The sequence below is a fragment of the Phalacrocorax aristotelis genome, chromosome 2, assembly GCF_949628215.1.
Source record: "Phalacrocorax aristotelis chromosome 2, bGulAri2.1, whole genome shotgun sequence".
Taxonomy (NCBI): domain Eukaryota; kingdom Metazoa; phylum Chordata; class Aves; order Suliformes; family Phalacrocoracidae; genus Phalacrocorax; species Phalacrocorax aristotelis.
This window is the reverse complement of record NC_134277.1, coordinates 131,776,285-131,800,318: the sequence shown is the minus strand read 5'-3', so window position 1 is coordinate 131,800,318 and position 24,034 is coordinate 131,776,285. Positions and strand designations below refer to the sequence as shown.

General features: G+C 38.5%; 1 protein-coding gene across 1 annotated transcript; it reads right to left on the bottom strand.

The window, feature by feature from the left end:
• Positions 1-1,301: 1,301 nt before the first annotated feature.
• On the bottom strand, positions 1,302-23,672 carry XKR9 (XK related 9). Its single transcript, XM_075085217.1, has 6 exons — positions 23,599-23,672; positions 17,581-18,664; positions 15,460-15,563; positions 14,206-14,769; positions 6,709-6,932; positions 1,302-5,653 (listed from the first exon to the last, which is right to left on the bottom strand). The coding sequence occupies exons 4-6, from the start codon at positions 14,478-14,480 to the stop codon at positions 5,010-5,012; spliced, it is 1,143 nt and encodes a 380-aa protein (XP_074941318.1). The 5' UTR covers positions 14,481-14,769; positions 15,460-15,563; positions 17,581-18,664; positions 23,599-23,672; the 3' UTR covers positions 1,302-5,009.
• Between the last annotated feature and the right edge of the window lie 362 nt (positions 23,673-24,034).

The window sequence follows — 24,034 nt, the reverse complement described above, 5'->3', positions numbered from 1 at the left end:
GGAGTATGCTATGAGGAAAATGGTTGAAAAACACCAGCTCCCACTGCCTCTATTCGCTATGCCTTCCTCTCCATCTTCATACCTTCATCTTTGCAAGTGACCTTCAAACATTTAGCTTTGTCGTTTACTTTCTCTCAGCAGCCAGGAACTGTCCAGGGATGTTTAGTCCTTGATTTTCAGCAGTTGACCTACTCTCCACAGAACAAAATCTCTTTTCCAAGATGTTCATAGGCTCTCGTTAAAAAAAAAACCAAAACAAAACTGTGCTTAATCAGAGAGACTTAAAATCACTTATAAATGCTGAGCAGGCAAAGCACGACAGAACTTTACTACCAACTTGTTGCATTCTGGTTGCAATAGATATATACTCTTCTAAGTATTGTCACCCTAGACACCTGGACAAAGTGGCAGTAGTAGTAAAAGTAATGGTAATTATATTGAGATTAGCAACATCACAGTAGAGTTTCTGAGGCATGAATGTGCATTCGAAACCCTTCCTATCGTTTCTCCTTCTGCTCTATTTATAGCTGCGTTCACTGTCAGAAATAAAAACAGTGTGTTAAAAACAGAAACATATGGAAACCAACATACCATCATATCAAGGCCGCTGCAGGCTGTAGTTTCAACAGGTGTTCGCAGGCTAAGGTAAGTTTGAAGCACCACTCCCTATCCCACCAAGGTCTACATTTCACTAAGGTAATGAATGTAAGACTCGCACAGCGGGAGCCTTCAGTGTGACTCCTATTTGTTATATGTTAGCCAATTTGAGGCAAAAGAAGAAAATTTTTTGGTGAAGGTGGATACTAAGGGATTATCTGCACTTCATTCAAATATTGATTGTAGAAAAAAGAGCTGGTACTTTAATGTTTAAATATACAAAGTTTAATGTTTGGGCTTGGGGCTTTTAGAAAGAAATATGTATAGTACCAGTAACAAGCAGGAAGTGGAACTCAGTACTCCGAAGGGTTAAAGTGAACTTTAGTCTTCCACCGATCACCCCCTGGTACTGTGTCTTCATAAATTTCCTCTGTTTATGGAGTGTTTTTGATGGCAGGCAATTCTTTGTTGAAAGTTAAGTGCTCTTTTATATGAATAAATAAAGAAGGCTTTGGTTTGAATGAATACATTATTTTGACAAATGTTTATTGGAAACCCAATTATGGCTTCATAAATCAGTGCTATCTGTGGTACATCAGGTGAGCTCACCAATGCCATCAAATGGCACGCTGAATATTAGTAGGATAATTAAAACAGTTTTGTTGAATGTTGTCCCTCTTACCCAGGTCTGACAGTAGTCAAAACAGGAAGAAACTGTTTATTATTTTTATTTAACTTATTAAAATACTTCTCGTAAGATGTAATGGACATACTTAACAAAAAGGAAAAAAAACATTTGTTTTCAATTTGCAGTTAGATTAAAATGACAAGGTCAGGCACAATGCATGAACTGAGTGGCAGCTGAATTTTAAGAGTAGCTGGGGAACAGAAAGGATATGTATGAGGTCTATTGTTTGAACTTTACACCTAGGTGAAGTGGGGCTTTGCTTGTTTTGTCTGAAGTGGTCATTGATGATAAGAAATGTGTCTAGGATCAATTCACATACTTCCTTTTCCTCCCTGCTCCAGTGATTCTGAACTAGAATGACCAAATGAATGATAGGCTGTTTTAATAACTATGAAAATGAAGGGAATCCAGTGAAAAATTCAAATTAAAGGTCATGAAGAAAGGAAGGATGTTAAAATTGAAAATAAATAAATAAAAGTCTACCCGGGACAAGCTAACAGGAATTCCCATCTCCTGAGGCCCTCTGACTGATGACAGCAAAATGGAGACTCTTACAGTATCTGTGGCAGGATACTGAAGATCTGTTAAAGCTTTATGAAAAGAATCTGCATGATTTCCCAAAGGATCATTTCCCAGTTTTAGGATATGTCTAAATTTATACCCACTAGGATTTACAAGCATAAAATAGTAAAAACTTACTTACGTTTCTACTATTATTAATTGGGTTTGGTGTGGTATTAGCATGGTATAAATAACCACGTAGATGCCTTTCTTACTGACTCAACTTCAGGATACCATTCTTAGTGGCACAGATGATGAAATGGGGAGACATAAGGAGAACAACAGAAATCAGCACAACATTCAGCTGTTCTCCCATGAAAGAAAATGAATGTTAGGATTTGGCCGGAGAGATGGCAATATTTACTTTTACTTGGAATTTGCCAGTTCACTGAAAGGTAAAAAAATAAAGCACCAAGACAAATTTTTTTTGTTTCACCAGAAACTAACCTTCTTCCAGAGCAACTCAGGCTCTAGATTTCTGGCATGTGGTAGCAGGCAGAGAACCTGGAGGCCCCAGGGCTGAAACACCCACACTAGGACTTCTCAGAAGCTTATATTTCCACAGAGAACTGCTTCTTAGATAATGTGCAAAGTTTCAGGTCTTCTTCCAAGTAATAGACAAAATTTTGTAATTTTCTGCAAGCAGAGATAATATTCTCTCTTTTCTACCCTACCTTACCCTAGTCCCTCCTCAGGATTTCAGATGAAAAAACAGTAAGTGTGTGAAAAAATACAGGGATAGTCATCAACTGCTTGAGCAAGTCCAGCGGAGAGCTACCAAGATCATCAGGGGACTGGAACATCTCCCTTACAAGGAAAGGCTGAGAGGCTTGGGTTTGTTTAGCCTGGAGAAGACTGAGGGGGGATGTCATCAATACCTGTAAATATCTAAAGGGTGGGTGTCAGGACGATGGGACTAGGCTCTTTTCATTAGTGCCCAATGACAGGACCAGGGGAAATGGGCACAAGCTGGAACACAGGGAGTTCCACCTAAACATGAGGAAAAACTTCTTTCTGATGAGGGTGACGGAGCAGGGGAACAGGCTGCCCAGGGAGGTTGTGGAGTCTCCTTCCCTGGAGACATTCAAAACCTGCCTGGATGTGCTTCTGTGCCCCCTGCTCTAGGTGTGCCTGCTCAAGCAGGGGGGTTGGACAAGATGATCTCCAGAGGTCACTTCCATCCCCTACCAGTCTGTGATCCTGTCACTGTTTAGGAACCTATTTATTCACAGCAAAATAAGACTACATTCAGCCTAAAACCCAGCATGTATTTTGCTGCCAAGGGCACCATCACCAGTAACAAATACTCTGTAGATAAAGGAGACAGAACTTGGGGCAATCACAGTGCATGAAGCAGGATGGAGCCCTGGGCTTTTTCTCTTACCTATGTAGCCTTGGCATGGCTGACAACTCTCTTTTCCTGAATAAAGAGAAGTAAAGGTGCTGGTTTTTATATTCATTTTAGGAAAATTATTGCTTAGGTCTCACGTATTGTCCTTTTTTTTATGTCTTAACTTCTGGACCCACATTCTAGTTACCTTTAAGTGGAAATGAAGGATTTTAGAAGTAAATTCTTCTTACTATGCTGCTTTTTTATGTGTATCTTCAGAAAGGCAAACCGTTCAATGCAAGCTATGCATCTAGAAAGTAACTTCCATGAATAGGGTTAAGGAGGTGTAAGTGGTTGGCCTGGTAAAGAGAACTATGGCAATACAACAGGAAAGAAACACATTTAGAAACTTCCCTGAGCTCTGCTAAGGCAGGAAGGGTAACAAAAGGCAGTCCATTGACTTGACACATGAGGCACAGAACACAGCTTTTCATCACCCTAAGAGTCAACCAAGCATCAGCCCTTCCCCCAAAATTTCAGGGATGTTTGCTGTCAATCAATAATGCGAACGGATTTGGTTCCTGGCAAAGTTTATCAGTTTTTCTTATCTCTAGTCTCTTTTCTCAAACCCTGTTTCCTCCCTTTGCCTGTGGCTACTCTAACTGCAAATGTGAATTACTGGAAGGGGAAAGGAGGGGAGAGAAAGAGCCCCAGTTTTCATAATTCAGATTTAAAACCCATCAGCTCCAAAGGACTTCCCTTTAGATTTTATTTCTGAAGAAGCTGTGGCTATCAACCTTGTTTCCTTTGCTGTTGATTTAGCATTTGAACAGATGACTGAAATGTTGTCTTATTTCACTCTGCCTTCTACCAAAAAATCTTGATGGACAAGCTGGTTATTCCATCATTTCCCAGTCCCTGTGAGCGCAATGTATCAAAACAGTTGCTTCTCTTTTCTCCAGTGACAGAGACAAAAGAAGCTGCACCGCTGCATACCTTGCACAGCCACCTATTTCAGTGAAAACCAGCATTTAAAATATTATATCTTAGAACTCAAAGGAGAGGAAAGCTTCAAGGAAGATAGTTCTTCCTTTATATGCAAGACTCCTGTTGCCATCCATAAGTCACTCAGGCTGCTATTATAATCCAGGACAACAAGCTGGTATCACCCCTAAATACAGAAGATTGTGTGAAAGATTAGCAGAACAAAAACAGTAAAGGAGTTATTAAAACACCTAGAAGATAAAGTACTTGAAAATACCTCCCCAAATTTCCTTGTAGCAAGACAGTCATTGAGCCATAAATCAAAGCTATTCTTCTTCAGGGGATATTTAGGGAGAAGCTGGTATGGTTTGTAACTATGCTTATCTAAAGAACTGCGGCTTTTACACTAATGGGGAGAAGCAGATAACTGATCACTGGTCTCAGTTATTACAAATGCACTCCTCTTTCCTTCCAGCAAGAAAAAAAAAGCAAGCCTTGTTTTTAACAGAATCAACACAGTGAACTGAATATGTTTTTAATGCTAGATTTCATTTGATTAACTTTTAGCTTTTCCTATGTCTTATTTGCATTGCTAAAAACTAAAGCAGTGCATTGTGTTGGATGGATAGATTAAATCGCTTCTTTTCCAAAAGTAACTTTGACCAGCACACAGAGAAATATTCATGTTATGAAGGCTTTGTACAAGTTACAATAGTTATTCAGAGCCAAGAATTCTGGTCCATTATGTACTACTCAATGATGATACACAAGAAACAATGACAAAGAAATGGACTGTCCAGCAAGTATTTGCTTTGACATCCACACACACACAAAAAAAAACTATGCGGTTCATTGCATTATGAAATTTTGAAATCTACCCATTTCCATTCTATCTTTTTGTCCTGCCTCTCCATCAACTTCATCTGAACATGCCTGCGGTTTGCAGTAAGCAGTGGGATGAAAACACCTATAATAAACAACAAGAAAAATAATACCTAACACCAGACTAAGAAAGGTAAGGATGCTTACAACTGTAAAATGTATTTCCTCAATAATGAAAGGTTTCCAGAACATATATACAAACAAAGCTCCTAGAGTTACAACACTGTGTGTAGCATAATAAATAAAAATGCAAACTTTTGTTTTTCTCCCCTTTACATTAAAAAAGGTAAAAATTAGAATTATTCCAACAATAGTTCTATACAGATACTCCATCTTCTTAGATTTGCAAAATGTCGTATGTTGTTTCAAAGTCCAGGTGAAGCCACAGATCCAAAGAAATACCAGCAGAATTACAAAACTTCTAACACTTAGTAGAGTGATCAGTGAAATAGTGAGTATCCACGAAGTGATGGTAAGCAGTTTATAGAAGAGATACACTAACTTGGGAAGCACACGAAATTCATCTTTATCAGGCAGAGATTTTCGTAATGATATCTGATAATCAACCGTAGAAAAGGAGATACCACAAAAAGACATAATAATGGCAGCATCTAAACAAAAAACAAAGGTAGATGTTAAACCTAAGAAAAAGATACTGATTTTACATTATAATCTCCAAATGAACTTTTGGACAAGTTCATGCTTTCTTTACACTTTCTTTATACCAATTTTATATTTCCTCCGTGCTCCTGAACAAATCACCTTAATTTTAAGGCTCCATTTAGTTACCTAAGTCTAGGCATCTAATGCTGTTTGAGACACCTTTGTTATCCTGTCCAGCCTCTGGCTGTTGATGGTCTAGCCTAAGTTGTGTGTCATATTTGCCCTCTCCATACACGGATGACAAATTCCCAAAGTATTCCAAATAGCCCATAAAAAAACTTAAGTTTCAGCAACTGATATTGACTGGGATGTCTATAATGTAGAAATCTTTAACTAAGACTTGACCTTTCACATGGTCGTATTTAAGATGAGATTTGTCTGACTGTTTTGTCTGAGTACTTACTGACTCCATGGACTACAAAGGAACACTAGACAGCAGTGTGGGTCTCTCCATTTGGTTAGAAAAATTCCAACAGTGAGTAAGTCAATGTCTTGCCAATAATGCTGCTAGTTTTAGACCTGGAAATGGTACAGCTGCTGTCTTGCTTCCAAGAGTTGAACCAGTATCTCTTCATCATATTGCACTGCTGACATATCCTTAGTTTTTGCTGACTCTGTCCCTCATTTGTAACATGTGGATGATGGTAGTGACAGCTCACAGGGCTGCTCTAAATACATTACTGATTTCAAGATGCCCAGTTAGTAGTTTTAAAAGAAACAAATTGCTCTGCGAATGATATACTAATTGTATTCAATAGCTTATTTTCAAGTGATGTATCATGGTTCTTGTTACATATTATGACTTGAGACAGTGAAATCTTCCTTCTCATGGATTTAGCAGAATGGACCATCTACTAAGCAGAAATTCTAACTAAATGCAGTGTAATTATACAGTGGAGTGTATGTTCTCCAAGGTACATTTAAAATGTTATCCAATCACGTAAGTTCTTCTTTTTAGGTAAGACACTTTTAACTTGAAAATTAAGGAGAAAGGTAGACTCACATTGCCAGAAATTATTTTTGCCATGTTCCATGAGGACATAAATCTGGACAAAAAGCTGTGGTGTGGTCTCAAGAAAAGTCTTGAACACCCTGAGCATGTTAATATCAGTCACTATATCAACAGCTTGTTTATGAATCGAGTTGGGAGGGTCTGTTTCTGATGCATCTCCACTGCTGTTTTGTTTAAATGCAGCGTGGAAGCCATACTTCAAAGCAAACCAATACCTATTAAAAAAAGAGGCTTGATTAGATGGCCCTTTTTAAAAGCACAACGCAATGAAATGATACAGGCTAACAACAACTTTTCCCGTTTCATTCTCCATTCTCATTTTATCTTTCAATGTAATTCAACACCTTCTACTAAGATAGAATTTACTCCAATATCTGTTTGGTTTCTGTGATCTTAGATAAACATTTATGACCAGTGACACCAATGCAATGTAAAAACTACTATAAGAGAATGAGACTTGCCTGAATAAAGATTACAACATTTATTTTGTTAGGTTTATTTCTTTAAAAGTACTGCATTTCTGAAAATTCCCTTAGTATCTCTTCTCAGTCTCTCTAAGATATTCATTCACTTTCTTTGTATCCTTTTAGGGGTATTAGTGAATATCCAGCTGTGAACATCCACATATACATATATATATATGTGTATATATATATAAAATATGGATCCATAAGCCCCAAGGATCTGATGAACTGCAAACATACAACAAGCTTTAAAAAGAAAAGAAAATTGCTACAGTGTTATTTGCTAAACACTCAAGAATACTTTCATTTCAGAACATTATTTTCAAGATACATGGATTCCTGGATTGACAGATTCTTGCTAATAATCTGAGTGGTTTTACATGAAGAAGCCATTTGTGTGCATTCTGCGTAGTAAAGAACCTTTCTGTTCAGGATCTCTCTAATGCTTTGCTTAGAGATAAATAAATAAAACCTAGCTCATTTTCAAGACCTTTGCTTCAGACTTGGAGGTGGACATAGCACTTCAGAGGGGAGGGAATGCTTAAGTTTTAATCAAAAACAATGTGTTTGCCCATAAACAGGATTTTGAGCATAACAGCATCATTTTCAAGCCTATTTCTGCCTATTCAGTTCCCATATGTCTTAAGCTTCCAATATGCTTCTCCAATGGACCTATTGTGACTATAACTAGCAGGCAAAGACAACAAAAACAGTCCTTTTTCAAGAAAATTCACGGTTATTCTGCTAACTTTTCTAGCGTTACAAACATCGCTAAAGATCTTCCCTTAGAAGAATTTACTCAGTTGGATTATAAAGATTACATCATTCATTCAGATCTGCTTTCTTGAGAAATCAAGCGGAACACCACAGACCATCACTTGGTTATCTTACACAGTTGTACAAGCCTGCTAACGTCCAGGCTGAGCAAGGCAAGACCCCGTGCCTTAGCTTGGCTTCTACTTCCATTCCCTAAGGCTGCATCTGAGATTATTTCAAGACTGATGCTGATGTGCCGCAGGTTCCCGATTTCCTGATCATCTGCGGGATCATATACACTATGGATCCCATGAAGCCCATACAGTTGCATTTCCTTTACATAGAAAACAGGGCAGCAGATCATTAGACACCCGGATCTCATCCCAATATGACATTGGAGCACAGTTCCTTTGTGCTTACAAAGGGAGCTAGGATGAATTCCTGGCTCCTCCGGGTGTTAAAATTTAATGCCTTCACCATCTTTAAAGACTGAACCCTTTGACCACAGGCAACACAGTGTCAGGGGTTCCTCCAGAACTACAAGTGAGACAGCCAGCATTTGCAGGTTAAGGTCCTGGGTTAAGTGCATGCTAGAGGAATCATTGCTTATTCTCTGGTATGCTAAGCCTGTCGACCATACAAGTGAGAATTCCCCAGGACTGCAACCTAGAAACATCAGTAGTAGGTGTGCAGCAGTTATGTTACTACTGAGGAGCCTTAGAGGAAGATCTTTTGCTCTTCTCCTTGCAGGGATTCATAGACTGCATCAGTGCCATTGAGGCCATACGCTGATTCTATGAGCTGGCTTTAGATCCATTATTTACTCCCAAAGGAAACTCTTTTCTACTTTTATGTTTTTGTGTATTTATCTTACTCTTCTCTGAATAATCATTCATAAGGAAAGGACTGAACTGTTTTCCCTGGCATCTTTACTTTTTTCAGTTTATAAAACAATTAAGATTCCAAAACATCTGGTGCTCGCATCCAAGATGTAAACTCTGGAGAGTCTGCAATGTTTTCAAGAAAAAACAGTTGGGCAGACCAATCTGTTAGTTGTCTGTGGACTCATTCACAACAGCCTGTGTTTGTCCAAGCAGCAAGAAGTAGAAACCAGCTGCACAAATTTTGAACTGCAGAGCTCACAGCTGAGAAGGCAGATGATGTGCGTGGCAAGAATCAGACATATTGTAAAAGGAATATTTCAGCTGGATGCACACCTGAAATCACTTGTCAGTTTTCAGAAGCATATTCTTTCTGATTATGGTATACTAGGTTTATATTGTTACAAGATGGTATGCTACAGTATTTTTCACTAGTTGCAGCAATTTCAATTAGTCCACTTCGGACTTTGAATACTGTATAAATACATTGGGTTTTCTGGAGAAGTCCAAATACTTCCATTGTCCTTTGACAACATATTAAGCAAGGTGGTATTCCCTGAGCTCCACACACCCATGTCACTTACTGTGACAAATCTTTTATCTTTTAAGAGTATTTTGAGTTTACACCCCATCCCTTCTGCCCATTTGGCATGCACTGTTTGGACATTTTTGGAAGGGCCCACAGCCAACTTTTAGGCCTAACATTGGACAGCTGCATTCACAGCCAAGGGCAAAGCTCAGCCTGTACTAAGGGATAGATCAGACTCAAATTTTCTCCGTTATCATGCCCATGGCTCACCTAAACACTGTGCCTGCTATGAATCTATAATAATTATATTCCTATATTAATATATCTATTGCCGTAGCAGCCCCATGTTTCAATCTTCATAAACTGGAAAAAAAAAAAGGATCTTAAAAAGCTACTCCAACTGGAATAAAAATACATTAATTAGAAGCATTGGATTGGTCATGTATTCTAAGCAGATGTACATCTTAAACCAAAGGCGAAATGGGTATGTGTAGTGTGTCATTGATACAGACAAATGCAGGCTTGCCATTTACTTCTTCTCCCTCTAAACTCATTAAAGAGGACTTTTTTTTTTCATTAACCTGAGGTATATATGCTACTTGGAAGCCAACAGAGTAAAAAATCACAATTTCTTTACAACTGGAATTATCATATGTGAACAGTAAAGAATTATCAGTGTTTCTAAATATCATACTCACTTTGATAGGGGAAAAAAAAGGTTTCTGCCTTTGTAGTGTTTCTTTGTGGAGAACACAGATAATAGGACTCCTACTTGCTATAAACACTCATTGAAACACTGCTCCACTGTCGCTCCTACATTTTCATCATCGTTTCATAAGGGATGAAGTTTGCTCCTGATCTCCCATAAAATTAGGAAGGCTTCGGCTCTCCAAGCATGACTGGAAATTCACAGAGGTGATAACTACTTGGTTTTGTTGCTTTACAGCCTTTGCATGTCACAGGCAAACTGCCTTGCCAATGCTTCCATGTCACCTGCTTCCCCTCAGGTTTCCACTGAGGGCTTTCTACCACAATCCCAGTACTACACTTCACATCCCACCTCATCAAACTACACTGATAAAGATTTGGGTGCCATTTAGAAAGTCATGCAGGCAGGGTGTAGTAAACCTGGCAGCAATGATTGTCCCTTCTAAATTTTGGTCACGCAGTCACAGTTTGCAGCATCATATAAATCCTTAATCAAAGGAAAATCATTCTCTGCTGCATGGTAAACTTTATCTTCTAAGGATCAAAAGGCTTGGATTAAGTCCACGAAACAATGCTACTAAGTCAATACTTAGGACAGTAAATTTATATTAAGAAAATGTGATCAAGCACATATTATTTTGTAACCTCTAACTCACTTAAAGTATCATTACAAACTTTCCACTTTTAATTGACTTTCTGTACCTCACTGACTTGGTATCTTAAATACCTTTCTATTTATTTTGTCCTGTGGAACTTCTTGTTATGCACATAAATATCTAGAGGCATGTTACCAGCTTCAGTCCTAATTTTTGATCCATTCTTGGTTTGTGTGTGACTTAACAGGTACTAAATCTGTACCAGTATAAAGTGAACATCACTTATCTCAATGGTTTTTCTCATCGCCTTTTAAAAACAAGTATCGAAATGATCCCAGGTTCAGCAAAGCACTCACATTTACTCTGATGTCTCATGGATTTAGAATTCATCTTTGCAGAAAAGTCTTTTTCATCTGCTCCTGTTCAAAGATTAAGCATCAAGAGACACAACAGCAGCTGCCAATATTACAATGGCTGCTGCCTGTATGGCCTTCTATTCTGACAGTGAAGGTTATTCATTGCTAAGCTGTAGTCTTCCTCAGGTGTCCCTGACAGATGCTGCAAACTGCTACATGTCAGTGGACTCCAGAATTCTTATGGTGCCCCAGGGAAATGTCCCCCTTTTCCACATTCACTGACTGAGTTATTGTCTTAATGTTGACTGTCATGCCGCAGGCTGTTCTCAATTCTACCAACAACTGTGTGACCCATTTAAACGGGTCAGGCTGAAAGTAAATTTAGTCAGCATAGCTAATATATACTTTACCAGCTTAATTTTGCTCCTTGCAGAGAATAACATTTCATATGAAATACAATTACAGGTCCACATTCTTTCCATTAAAATAAACTAAAGCCTTATTAGACAGAAAATAATTTTAATTTCATTTTTTCTCTATTTTTAATATATTTATGTACATATGTGTATACACACGTATTATTTCCATATTTATTGCTTAGCATTGGCAGCGTGGTAACATAACCAGACTGATTGCCATCATGCTGCTGTGCACTGTATAGACATAACATAATGAAGTTCCCTTTTTCAAAGATGGGGCAAGAGGTGTAAAAGACATATGAAAGAGGGAAGAAGGGGAGAAGGAAAGGAAGAAATGAAGGAAGATAATTTGGTAAGGTGTATTCACATCTTATAATTTCAGGCATCCTAAGTTCACTGGCCAAGTCATATTTACTGGCTAGGCCACTCTTTTTCTCTGTAGTGAACAGAGAATATAGGTTCCTGCCCTAAATGACCTTCTGAAGAAGCTCACTTTAACAAGTATGACCAGACTCCGACAAAATCTACTTTTATCCAATGACTATAGAGATAAGCCTGAGAGACTCATTGTCTAAATGAACTGGGTAAATCAGATGACTGAGAAGGACAGGTGGGAGCTGTACATGGATACACCTAAGAAAGCACATACAATAGGAAGTATATAATAGCTGATCACTAAGGTACAAGCACAGATGTCAGCTTGCTGTTATCAGTTTATACTTTACAGTATGCATTATCACACTGCTGAATTTTGAGGAGTGGCTGAAAGAACTTTGTAATTTATACATATCAACTTGGAAACTTTTTCCAAGCGTAAGTGGCAGCATTCATTTGTGCAATAGAAACAAGGTGACCAAGCTGACAACACTGCCAGTGCAAAGAGCAAAATTATGTTTACTAGATGATAAGCCACTCAGAGAAGATGGGGTTAATTCTGGGAAGGAAGCTCCAAAAACTACAGAAATTCATGGTAAGAGGTATTCATTGGAAAGGGTGTGAGTTCAGGTAAATCCAGCAGTTTCATGGATTAGCTTAGAGTTAGGGTAAACCATGAAGGTTTGCCCATAAAAGCAGCATTTTTAATACATACAAGCACTGAGTCAAGATTGTAGTATCTAGAGTTGTAGACGATTGGAACTTGAATCTGTATCCTGAAAGTCTTTGTTGAAAGGTGAGGTCTTAGAGATAGGCACTAATCAGCAGGAAATTTTAGGGGCAACCTGGGAGCGTAAAACCAAGCCAAAGGTGAAACCAGAATTACGGTCCTGGACAGATTACAGAGAATGAGGCCATGGAAGAGACAGGGGAAGAAGGGAGGTTTTCGGACAGATATTGAAAGAGCAGCTTCTGCCATTCTACACCAGGGTTACTGGCTTAACATTTATCATCTCTTTTCAGAAAGGCAGGTCATGGCTTTAATTTCCTTTGGAAGAAACAAACTCAGAGGGGCAGGTTTGTAAGTCATAAGCACAAGAATGGCAGTCACAGCCATACCTGAAGATGAAAAGCCTTGGGGACAGACAAAAAGAGTGCTACGTGAGCCCTGAGACATCCCCTCTAAAAGGCAGAACCTGTTAAAGTCCCTGTGGCCAAGTCTTGGTATATCTCACAGGAACCAACCCACGTCCATGGATCTGGATAGCGACTAAAAAACCATCCAGAAAAACTGAAGAAGGATTTTCTCTTTCTTCAAAATGTAGAATTTCTAAGTTTTACTAATACCTGACACCAGAAAAGTTAAACCTGATAGTAAATACTCCTCTGTGAATTCTAAAACTTTTAGGATTGTAGGAGCAGGAGGAGCAGGAAAGTAAAGCTGACAGACAAAAGGAAAAAGAATATTGAGAGGCAAAAGTCAGTTGTGATAAGTAAAAGCTCCATCATTCTCCTTAATCCATAACATCAAGTGGGGATGTTGGGGATCGAGCATGTGAGGAAAATTTTTACATTGGCATAAATATATCTTTCATTGCTGTCCATAGATTAGTATGGGAAGTTAAAGGAGGCATTTTAAGTAAGCATTGTCTCCAATAATTCTATATTGACTCATGTTTCTCACATGTTGCATACCCAAAATAATTAAAATTGCAGACTTTTCACCAACCTCTTTCACCTCAGTTTTTAAATGAAAGTAAAATCCTGGTACAAATGACCTCTATAATGATAATGGTAATTTTATAGCAAAGCCACCATGGAATGCTAAGCATATGGTATCTTAAATGATTCCTGGACACGTCCCTTTTGGCAAACAAAGCTTCCTGTCACCATTAACTCAGTCCCTGCAGGAAGTGCTACTGCAAGTATTCTTACTAACTATTCAACTATTCAAGTCTCTCCCAAACCTTGATAGTTTTTCTACATATGGTTAGACTCACAAAAATTACCTATTACTTCAGCTGTCTCACCTGCTTAGTGTCATCAGATTAATTCCCCTCTTAACATCACTTTAAAAACGTCTATTTATCAGTTAGAATAGCATTACTCTGTAAAGCAACCATTTTTATTAAATATGCTCTATCAAAAGGCTGATCAATTAAATAGTCTGTGAATGATAAAAATTATAACTTACAGGTAAAAGGAAAGAAGATCTACATTTCCATCAAAACCTGACATAATTTACCCCTGGCATAAGCAGACAAAAATCCATTTGCCTGCATGGAGCAGTAATTGCTAAGGCCAGAAATGCTTTTGTCCCTGAAGCCGTATCAAGCATTTCTTAATAAACTGTCTCAAAGCAATGCAATTTCTCATTTTAAAATAAATTTTAAAATATGCTTACCTTATAAAAATTCCACACTGAAAGACATGAACTAGAAAAATCCATTTCAGCTTCCCAGTACCAGCTCCTTCCCAGTCATTTTTAAACCACTCGTAACTGAATAACTGAGTTATTAATGATGAAAGACCTCTGAAACACAGCATCAATATACCCCAGCAATATTGTCCTTGACAGAAATATTTACTAGCTACCCAGAAGTCCACACCAATATCAACTACATAAATTATCATTCCACCAACTAAAAAAATAAAATTCTGCTTAGTAAATGTCATCATGCATTAGACTGTCACTGTTGTCGTTCTCTCTTCACTTCGTGTAAAGGAAAGTCAGACTTAATCTAAATGTTTTCCTACAATGGAGTCTTTTTCCTGATGATACCACCTGCTTATACTGATTTATACAAAGGAAAGTTGGGTTATGCATTTTTATTATGGCAAAGGGAGTTGCATTTTTCTGGGTTCTTGATTTAAGTATTAAATTAACTACACTGATACATGTCTGTTCTGGAAAAGATAAATGTAAATCGTCTTTTTAACGGATAGAGTGATTCTTCATTACTGGTTCCTAAAAAAGAAGAAGAAAAAAGGAAGTTCAGCAACAATATTTTCTTTTAAAGAATCATACAGCAATTCCCACAACCATTTAAACAAGCAAGTACAAAATGCAGAACGTACTAAGATACCTGTGAACCATCAGCCCAAGAGAAACCGCACCTCTGAACCTGCTGAGGTCACCCACTTCTCCCAACCACAGTGACTCCTCACTTACCAAGCAGCTGTTGAGGTATTTCCTAATAGCTGCAAAATACTAAGAAACAAGCTTACCTCTACAGATTTTTAAAACCAGTTTATAGAAATAAAAAAAGATTGATTCCTTCCCAGAACTTTCTTAATTTCTGAGCTCTTCTCCCTTACTATTCATAGCACAAAACACTGAGAAAACTCCTGTCTTGAGTACACACCATTGTATCAGAGTACACATCATTATGTCATTTCCAGCTGTGTTACTACATTTGTGTGCATATGTCTAGTGGTTTTATTATTTCTGGTTGTTCTTCCATACGCAGCAAGAAAGTGCTGAATAGGATTGCAGCTCTCCTGTTAAAGAGACTTGTAAGGAGCCAGGCCTGAACCAGTCTACACCGCTTTGGGAAATGTCTCCCAGGCTGTGTGAGTAGTTGCCACACACAGATGACCTAACCACATTGTCTACTATAAATAGAAGTAACTCGCAGTCTGAATTACCTTGTCTAACATTTACATTGTCTAACACTGCAAGGATTCCCGTGACCTCTTTGAACAGTCCTTACACACCTTTCTTCTGTAGATCTGTGGTATTTGCCAGGTGAAACAGAAAAGCTGTAAGGCAGAACATTCTTTGTCTCATTCATTTCCACCTCTGCAACGCTATAAACATTAAAATGATGAAGTCCCTTATTTCATTTGCATATCTTAGGAGAAAGCTGCTGTCAGCAATCCCAAAGGATGGGATGCAGGACATGCCAAGTCACCAGGTTTGGGCTGGTGCCACCCTCAAACAGCAGCAGATAATATATGGGGAACAGCTGCACTGGGGAACTTGGGCAGGGGAAGGGCATGTGAAGGCAGGTCTCCTTTGGATTTTTGTGAATTTAAGCATGTTGCCACAGAGAAATTAAATGAGATAATTGGTTAATATCCCATGAAGCAAGCTACTGAAAGGTAATGACTATTCTTTGCTTGTTTTGACTGGACTAGTCCACGCTGCGATCCAGGTACAAATCTAAAAAAAGATAACTTAAGCTCATAATTTTCTAATGAAGACAAGTGGGAACATAACAGCCCAAAAATGTGCTCAGTGCCTAAACATTATTTTTTTGGATCTAGGCCTTAGCTATTTCTAGCCTTTTGTTCTGTCTCCTACTTAGGTTTCATGTCCTGGCCCAGAAGAGGTTAGAAAGATCAGGCAATCTTACAGCTGGGATAGCTGGAATCCTGTTGCTATTCTTTTCTATCCTCTCCAATAAAATACTATTAAACTCTTTCAAATCACTGATGCAATTTATAGCCAATTCACAGTCAGATTCAGGGAAGTGGACTTTGGTACAAATTCCAGAATAAACTGAACTTTGTGTTTAGAAATGTTTCATATCTGAAAACTAGTGTATGAATGAACTGAAGAGTTTATTACTAGGATTCAGTCAGAAAGAATCCAAATGAAACTGTATTTACTCTATATGACAATATCAAGTCATTCTGCAACTTGATGTACCGCCTTTGTCAATCCATATCCTTTTTTTTTGTGACAAGAACATTATGCATGGTTTTTCAAAAATAAAAAAACAAAAACCCAAACAGTTTCACATTTTGCCTGTTGCAGGAAACACAACAGCAATAGGTAAGTCAATAACTGCATTCAAACAGAAAGTTCTTTGGACAGGCAATTTATGGCTGAAGTAGGCAGTATACCAAAGTTCACGTTTAATGAGTAATACTGTACTAGCCATTTGAGTGGCAAGGAGCAGCCTCTAATTTTGTACCTAAATGAATAACTAGGGTAACTGGATTCCTCCTTCTTTACAACCTTACTATCCTTTTGTATGTGAGCACTTCACAAAGAGGAATTATCTCATTATCATATTATCCCTAATAAGAAAGGAAGTTTTACAGGCTTTTTCAGACTCCTCTGAAAAAACAGCATGAAGAGTAGCTGTGAGCTGGGTGATTTCTACTTCTGACATGCATACTGAACAAACTGCCTGCAGACCTGTCTGGACATCTTGGTGGTACATGAAGCCATCAGGTAAGCTGAGATAAACAAGGAGCTACACATTATCAAGCACATCAGCTTGCCCACAGTCTCATAGTTATCTTGAATAAGGAATCTAGTCTTGAAGGAGTCTTGGAATGGATGGTAAGACACAGGGTTTACATTTTTGCTCACAGTAATCGAAAAAAAAAATCTATAAGAGACTCACAAATCTGTATTCCGAATGTCCAATGTCTTAATTCCAAGCCCAAGCACAAATGCCTGCTCACAGGTGCACATGAAATTTCTGTTGAAGAGCTCAGCCCTTAATATCCCCTATATTTTATGCATGATAGCACTCCAAAGACCACCATGGTCTTACGTACTAGGTGGGGTACAATTAAGTGCCACAGAGAGAGTGTCTTGTATCACTCGTAATTACATTATTCCCAGTCTTATTAAACATATGAGATCTAACATGACAGGAGCAAAAAGAGTAAAGTATCTGTCAGCCAATGTAAATATAAGCCTGCTCTAAAAACTAAATACTTTTACAGAATCATTTTGTGATAAAGCAGAAACAATAAAATGTGATTAACAAGGCCTTCAGTTCTCACAATACATTGTTGTTACAAAATGCAGACTTACCTTTACACTGGCCATGGATAGAGATTTTTCACTTTAAAAAATTGTAGATTTGCATATTCTCATGTTTCCCATCCATACTTTTACAAGACTTGCAATCCAACAAAAGTTAAAGGGCTTACTGATACAACACAAACTGAAACTAAAATCATTTGGAAACCACATGACACAGTTAATGATTTGCTACCTGTCAAGAACTGTCATTCTTATGAATATATTATAAAAATTCTATTCTAAAAATTTGCTTTAGAAGTCCTTGTCTATATTTAATACTAAGTTTAACATATTATAAAATTCCCTTCAATTAATTCATTCCACACTTTACTCCATAAAAGTATAAAAAAAACCCCCACATCCCTCTGTATGTTTATATATCTATGTTCAAACTTAGACTTTAGTTTGTTAGACCTGTAGCAAATAGATATTTACAGAAACGTGTATTTGTGTGTTTTTATATGTATATTGTATACACATTTATATATCTCAAAGATTTATGAAAAAAGAACAGTCTTTTTGGCTATATTGAACTGTAGTACAATGCACCATAAAGTACATACAAAAAGTTTTTCTGTGCAATGATACATGAAGAGACCGCACGTGGCCAGTGATTGAGTGATTAAAATTGTTTTCCTCTGGTAAAACTACAGGTGTTTGCAAGAGTCTGCTCCAGCCGAGCACTCAACATACAATTTTTATGCATGTTTAAAAGAGCTGCAGGGTACGAGGAGCAGGTGTTGCGGTTCATCCTCTGTGACTGTGCTGCACAGGATTATGCATGCATACCCTCAGCCAGAGCAGTCTATAGCTTTTCTAGCTCTTAGGACAGGAGATGCAATCCTATCGGTGCCTTCATAGCGAACATAGTGTCAGTGCTTGCCTTTTCTTGTGCTCCTTCCTGCTTCCCCCTTGTAGGCTGGAAACAACCTAACCCTAACCAGTTCTTGCAGTGCTTGAAATAGCATTATTTTCATGTCATCACTTGAAGAACAGGACCAACAGATCAAGTGAGTTTTCCAAAACTCAAGAAAAAAAACCATGTCTGAATCCAAAGCAGTACTGCAGAATTCCTGGTTCAATGTGGTTCATCCTGCAAGACAAAACATTGGGAAAACACCTGAGGACATCAGTGGGGCAATGCATTGTCCATAATGGCCTTCTGAATAAATGCAGCAGAGGCCTTTCTGCCTGTGCAGAACCACCTCTGTGATGATTGAAAGACAACAGGCTTACTGCACACATGCCCAACAAGCTCTTCATAATGGCTGTGAGCATCGTGAATGCACTAATTAAAAGTGTAGTCGTATATTGCTCCACAATAAAATCCCAGTGACTTCAGAGAAGCAGCAGCTCAGCAATTACAATGACACCTGTTCTGTCCTATAAATGATCAAATGAATACAAGCACTCTGTTAGTATACAGCTTTTGTGGAGTATATTTCTTTCAACGTTGGGCTAAGCTACTGTGTGCTTTTGCAGCAAATTGAACGTCTGATACCAGCATAAACCTACGTAATCTTTGCCGAGGAAAAAAAGTGATTCATCATGCCCATGCTGTCTTGTATTCCCCTGACTTGATTGTTCCACTTGCATAAAATCCACTGGAATGGACTGGACCATTGGTTCTTCACAACCTTCAGTTCACTGGGACCTTGATGGATGAGACTGCAAGAGTAGCTGCAGAAAAGACAAGACTGTGGACTAGACTATCTACATTTAGCAGGTTTTACCAAGACTGCCCTTCTCCGTGGATCTGGGCGATATTTGAAAAGCAAATGCCCTCCAGTATAATATAAATTTCTTTTAAATCCTAAAAAATCTCTATTGATCTTAGTCAATGATTAGTATCATTCCTTTATGTAGGAAAAATTTTGGTCATCTGAGATATAGTCTCCCTGAATTATAAAAATATACGAAATTCAGCGGCAGAGCAATAAATATATTATATACTGAGTTTTAAATTCTTATAGCTCCATCCTGGCTTTTTAAATTTTGTAATAAGCTTTGCAAGCTATTTGCCCAAACAGTGACTAAACTCCTACAGCTTTAAAGGAAGACATCTTAAATCAGCCAAGTCACAAACTCATTGCTGTGACCTTTGTTATTATTAAAAATATTATTTAAAAAGTCTATAGCACAGAGAGAGAGGGAGACAAGGTTTGTGTATCTGATTCTTGGAGTGTAAATCAAGCAGGTCATGAGCTAAATTACTGGCTGGGTGATTTACTTGTTTTCTAGTTAGACTTGCCATCGAAGAAAGCACAAGCAGATCTCTAAATTGTGACAAAACTCCTGTGGTATTCGGTACACATCTTGTTATTTGCTTCCAAATGGGGTAGGAAAGACCTTTTTTTCTCTACTTTGATTACTGTTAACAGGACATTGGATATTTTATCTTTGGAAGAGTTGACTTATTCCAGACATCGGAAACAAATTTCCTCGCTAGGACTAGCCTAGAGATAAACAGGATGAAGCACCAACCTGAAAAACGTTGGGATTTCTGAAGATTCGTTGTGTAAGTGTCTTTACTTTTGATACTTAAGCTTTGCAGTCAATGAATGTTTTTGCCATTGGTATTAATGGAAGTTACAGAAGAAAATGCATGGCTTGAAAGACTGTATTGGCTGATAACCTCACCTTAGTGTAATAGATCCCCCTGCTTCTTCATGAATTACTCCAATACACTTGTACAAGCTGTCAGCAGTTTTCTACCACTGCTGCTACTTGGTACCCTGTTACAGTAGAACCCCTGGTCACCTGTCCAGTGAACCCAAAAGTTGAACCCACATGGAGTATTTATGCTCTGAGCACCATTAACTTCCAGATTTTTAGGAGAATCTCATAAAGTCACAGAACAGCTGAGATTGGAAGGGACCTCCGGAGGTAATCTAGTCCAACCCCCCCTGCTCAGGCACGGACACCCAGAGCAGACTGCCCAGGACCATGTCCAGACAGCTTTTGAGTATCTCCAAGGATGGAGACTCCACAATCTCCCTGGGCAACCTGTGCCACTGCTCTGTCACCCCCACAGTGAAAAAGGGTTTCCTGATGTTCAGAAGGAAGCTCCTGTGTTTCAGTGTGTGCCCGTTGCCTCTGGTTCTGTCACTGGGCACCACTGGGAAGAGCCTGGCTCTGTCCTCTTTGTATTTATATATATTGTATTTATATACATTGATGAGACCCGCCCTGAGCCTTCTCTTCTCCAGGCTGAACAGTCCCAGTTCTCTCAGCCTTTCCGCATGGGAGAGATGCCCCAGTCCCTTCATCATCCCCCCTAATCATCTCCTACAGATCAGCTGATCTGGCTTTCTACATTTTCTACAGAATTCTGCCTTTTAACATAGGGATCTTGTGGCCTACATTCTCTCTGCAAAATCTGCTTCACTTCTTTTTGGTTTAAAGTCTCTTTACTTATCTCTGTAGCAGGTAACAAGCATAAAAACACAATGAAACAAAAGAAAAATTCTGCATGTACTAAGAAATATATGCATCTCTTAAATAAAATGTTTTATACATAGCACTTAGAATTTATTCAAATAACACAGAAACATACTCATCAAAAATCCTCCCAGCAAGACTTTCACGTACCAATGTCTATGAAGATAAATATATCAACAAATTTTCTATGTACTGTTCAATTGGTTCTAATTATCACAGAATTACATGCTTGTGCTTAAATCTATTAGGCTATTACACAGCCACTGTGGAGAGGTATTTATCCTCAATATTTGTGCTTAAAATGGGGAAGAAAGCTAAGTGCCAGTACTCAAAAGTTTTCTTGAGTGCTAAAAACACGAACAGTGACCTTGTGGGATTTTCAGAAATATCAAACTGCATTTTATGTAACTCATAGTTGTAGAAAATTAATCTGCCATCAAATATCACATTGTTTATCACCAGCAATCTCACTTTAGGTTTATTGGAAACCAGCTTCAGAATATTTTTCCCCTTAAAATTTTGCCTTAACAATGTAAAACACTCACTGAGCCAAATGAACTTGAGGCTATACACTAATATTTGCTTGTACCACATTAAAGAGTATAATAGCAAGACTTTCACTATGTGCCTATTAACCCCTGTATTATAAGAGAAAAAACAGACTTTTAAAACTGATGGGCTCGTGCAGGGAATGAAGATAGTAGAAGAACCTGTGCTTCGTTTTCCAAAGGCACCCACTGCTGCCACCTACAGACGAAACAGATTCACAACTCCTGCCTAATACTAGGAAATGTATTCCTTTACCACAGGACGATAAGAGTAGTAGTAAGTATTCCTCGGGGAACAAGTCTACAGTTCCCCAAACAATTCTTAATTTAGAAAAAAAAAAATTCTTGTGATGTTAAAAATAACCGTACCCTTACTAATTCTGAGTTATCAATGACATGTAAAACTTCAGTTAAATAATTTCAGAAATGTTTTCTAAACTTTCAGAATTTTCTTAGAAATAGAAAACCACTGAAATACACAACTTGCCATTGCTTAGGTAGTATCTTCTTCTAACGACACAGGCAGCTAAACTTCACCTAAGGACTGAAAATGGGTTGAATGTACCACCAAATAGCTATACACATAAGCTACAAAAGCAGCACAATAGGGTACCTCATGATTAGGTAAGTTCAGGTCTAGTTACAGTTTCTTATAAAACAGTATACAGGAAAATTATATTGGAAGAGACTGGAATATTGTGTATAGGGGTGTCTCGCCTACTTCAGTAGCATACCTGCACACAAAAAGGCTTCTTTCCTTTGATGTGAAACATCCTTTCTGTTGTCTGTAATTCATGCTTGAAAATAAGAAATAAATGTAACGGTTTTATATCTTAAACAAGTAAAGTTTTGATTTATGAGATAAATCAAATAAATTGGCTTGAAGGCCTAAATACAGGGATGGCCAGTATCTGTACTGTGGCACAGTTCCTGTCTGTGGCTTTTGTGGCGCCTGGCAATCAACAGCTGCAATCAAAGCCCATGCCCAGGAGTAGATTTTGTTTAACTGCTGCATAATATAAGCCTGCACAACATACTGCCAGCAAGCGTCTTATGCATCACAAAGCAACCTTTGGCTGAATGGGTGACCACAAGCTAATGCATACTGTTTCTGTAGCTGAGGTGTTAGCTAGCACTTTTGGTGTACTAACTGTAGCTAAATTAGCACTGATGAAACAGCCTAGAGACAAGCATGCTGTTGGTCCCTGGGCAGTGAAGACACAGCACTGCTGTCTGACCAGGCACTGAAAGACACCATTTGTTCTCTGACCTTGGAGGCCAGCAGAAAATCTGGAGTTGTGAGTCAACACAAGCAAGCATGGCATGGCTAGGCAGGTAGCAGGGCGTTTGTCAGAGCTGCCTCTCTGCCTCGTGCCATCCTCTGCCTCGAGCTGCCCAGGAAGCCAAATGTGCTAGGCGGGTCTGTGGCAGACTGAGAATCAGCAACAGGGGAAGGAGGAAAGAGGCATAAGAGTGGGGAACACCAGTTTGGCACGCGTGGCAAGATGGACACCTTTGTCAGCATGTTGAAGCCTTTAATAGCTCACCTCCCAGCATGTATTGCATATATTACTTGCCCACATTAGCATTTAAGCAAACAAAAAAATTTTAACTTTCAAGTTTCATAAAGTTACAAAGGACTGTTGAGGCCACAAACCTTTGGTTTTCAGTTCCATGATGCACTCCTAGTTGTTTGTATCTAACTAGTCCTTTGGAAATTTGCCTATCAAGACCATGTCTGGGGATTTCTGCCCCTTCAGAAGACAGTGGGAATCTGTCCTGTTTGCCTATGCAAACACTAGAAATGGCCCCAGATCACACAGAAAGGTTGCAATTCTATTTTCATATAATGAAAAACCATTTAAGCAAAAAATATGCCACCACCAAACACTTGTTTGTGCTTGTATTGCTGTGATCACCTTATAAATTTACATTTATTTGTTACAGATAATATCTAGAGTTGTATATAGGTACAAAACAATCAGATAATATTTGAAATTCTAATATTGGTAAAGTTGCCCACAGTAATATTACTTACTTTAATTTCAGGTTAAGTTATCTTTATTCTTCATTTACAGGTACTTTAAGGAGAGAACAAGTCTGCCTTAATTTCTCTGACAACGCCAGCTGAAAGGCAATTAAACAGGGGTTTCAGAGGAGACACTGCAAAGCCGAACAGGTGAATTTCAGCACCTTGCAGGGTCTAGAATGAATGCTGTTTGCCAACACAGTGTTACTACTTGCATGACAGTGACAAAATTTCACAGATGTAGAGTGGCTGAGGTGGGAAGGGACCATTGGAGATGATCTGGTTCAACCCCCCTGCTCAAGCAGGGCCACTGACCAGGACCATGTCCAGACAGCTTTTGAGTATCTCCAAGGATGGAGACTCCACAATCTCCCTGGGCAACCTGTGCCACTGCTCTGTCACCCCCACAGTGAAAAAGGGTTTCCTGATGTTCAGAAGGAAGCTC

Excerpts from the sequence above, each read along its gene's own strand:
- XKR9 (XM_075085217.1), bottom strand. The coding sequence starts at position 14,480 with ATGATGACATTTACTAAGCAGAATTTTATTTTTTTAGTTGGTGGAATG. Across the intron at positions 6,933-14,205 it reads CAGTGTGGAATTTTTATAAG|GTATTGGTTTGCTTTGAAGT; the intron begins GTAAGCATATTT and ends TTTTTTTAATAG. Across the intron at positions 5,654-6,708 it reads CAAAAATAATTTCTGGCAAT|ATGCTGCCATTATTATGTCT; the intron begins GTGAGTCTACCT and ends TTTTTTGTTTAG.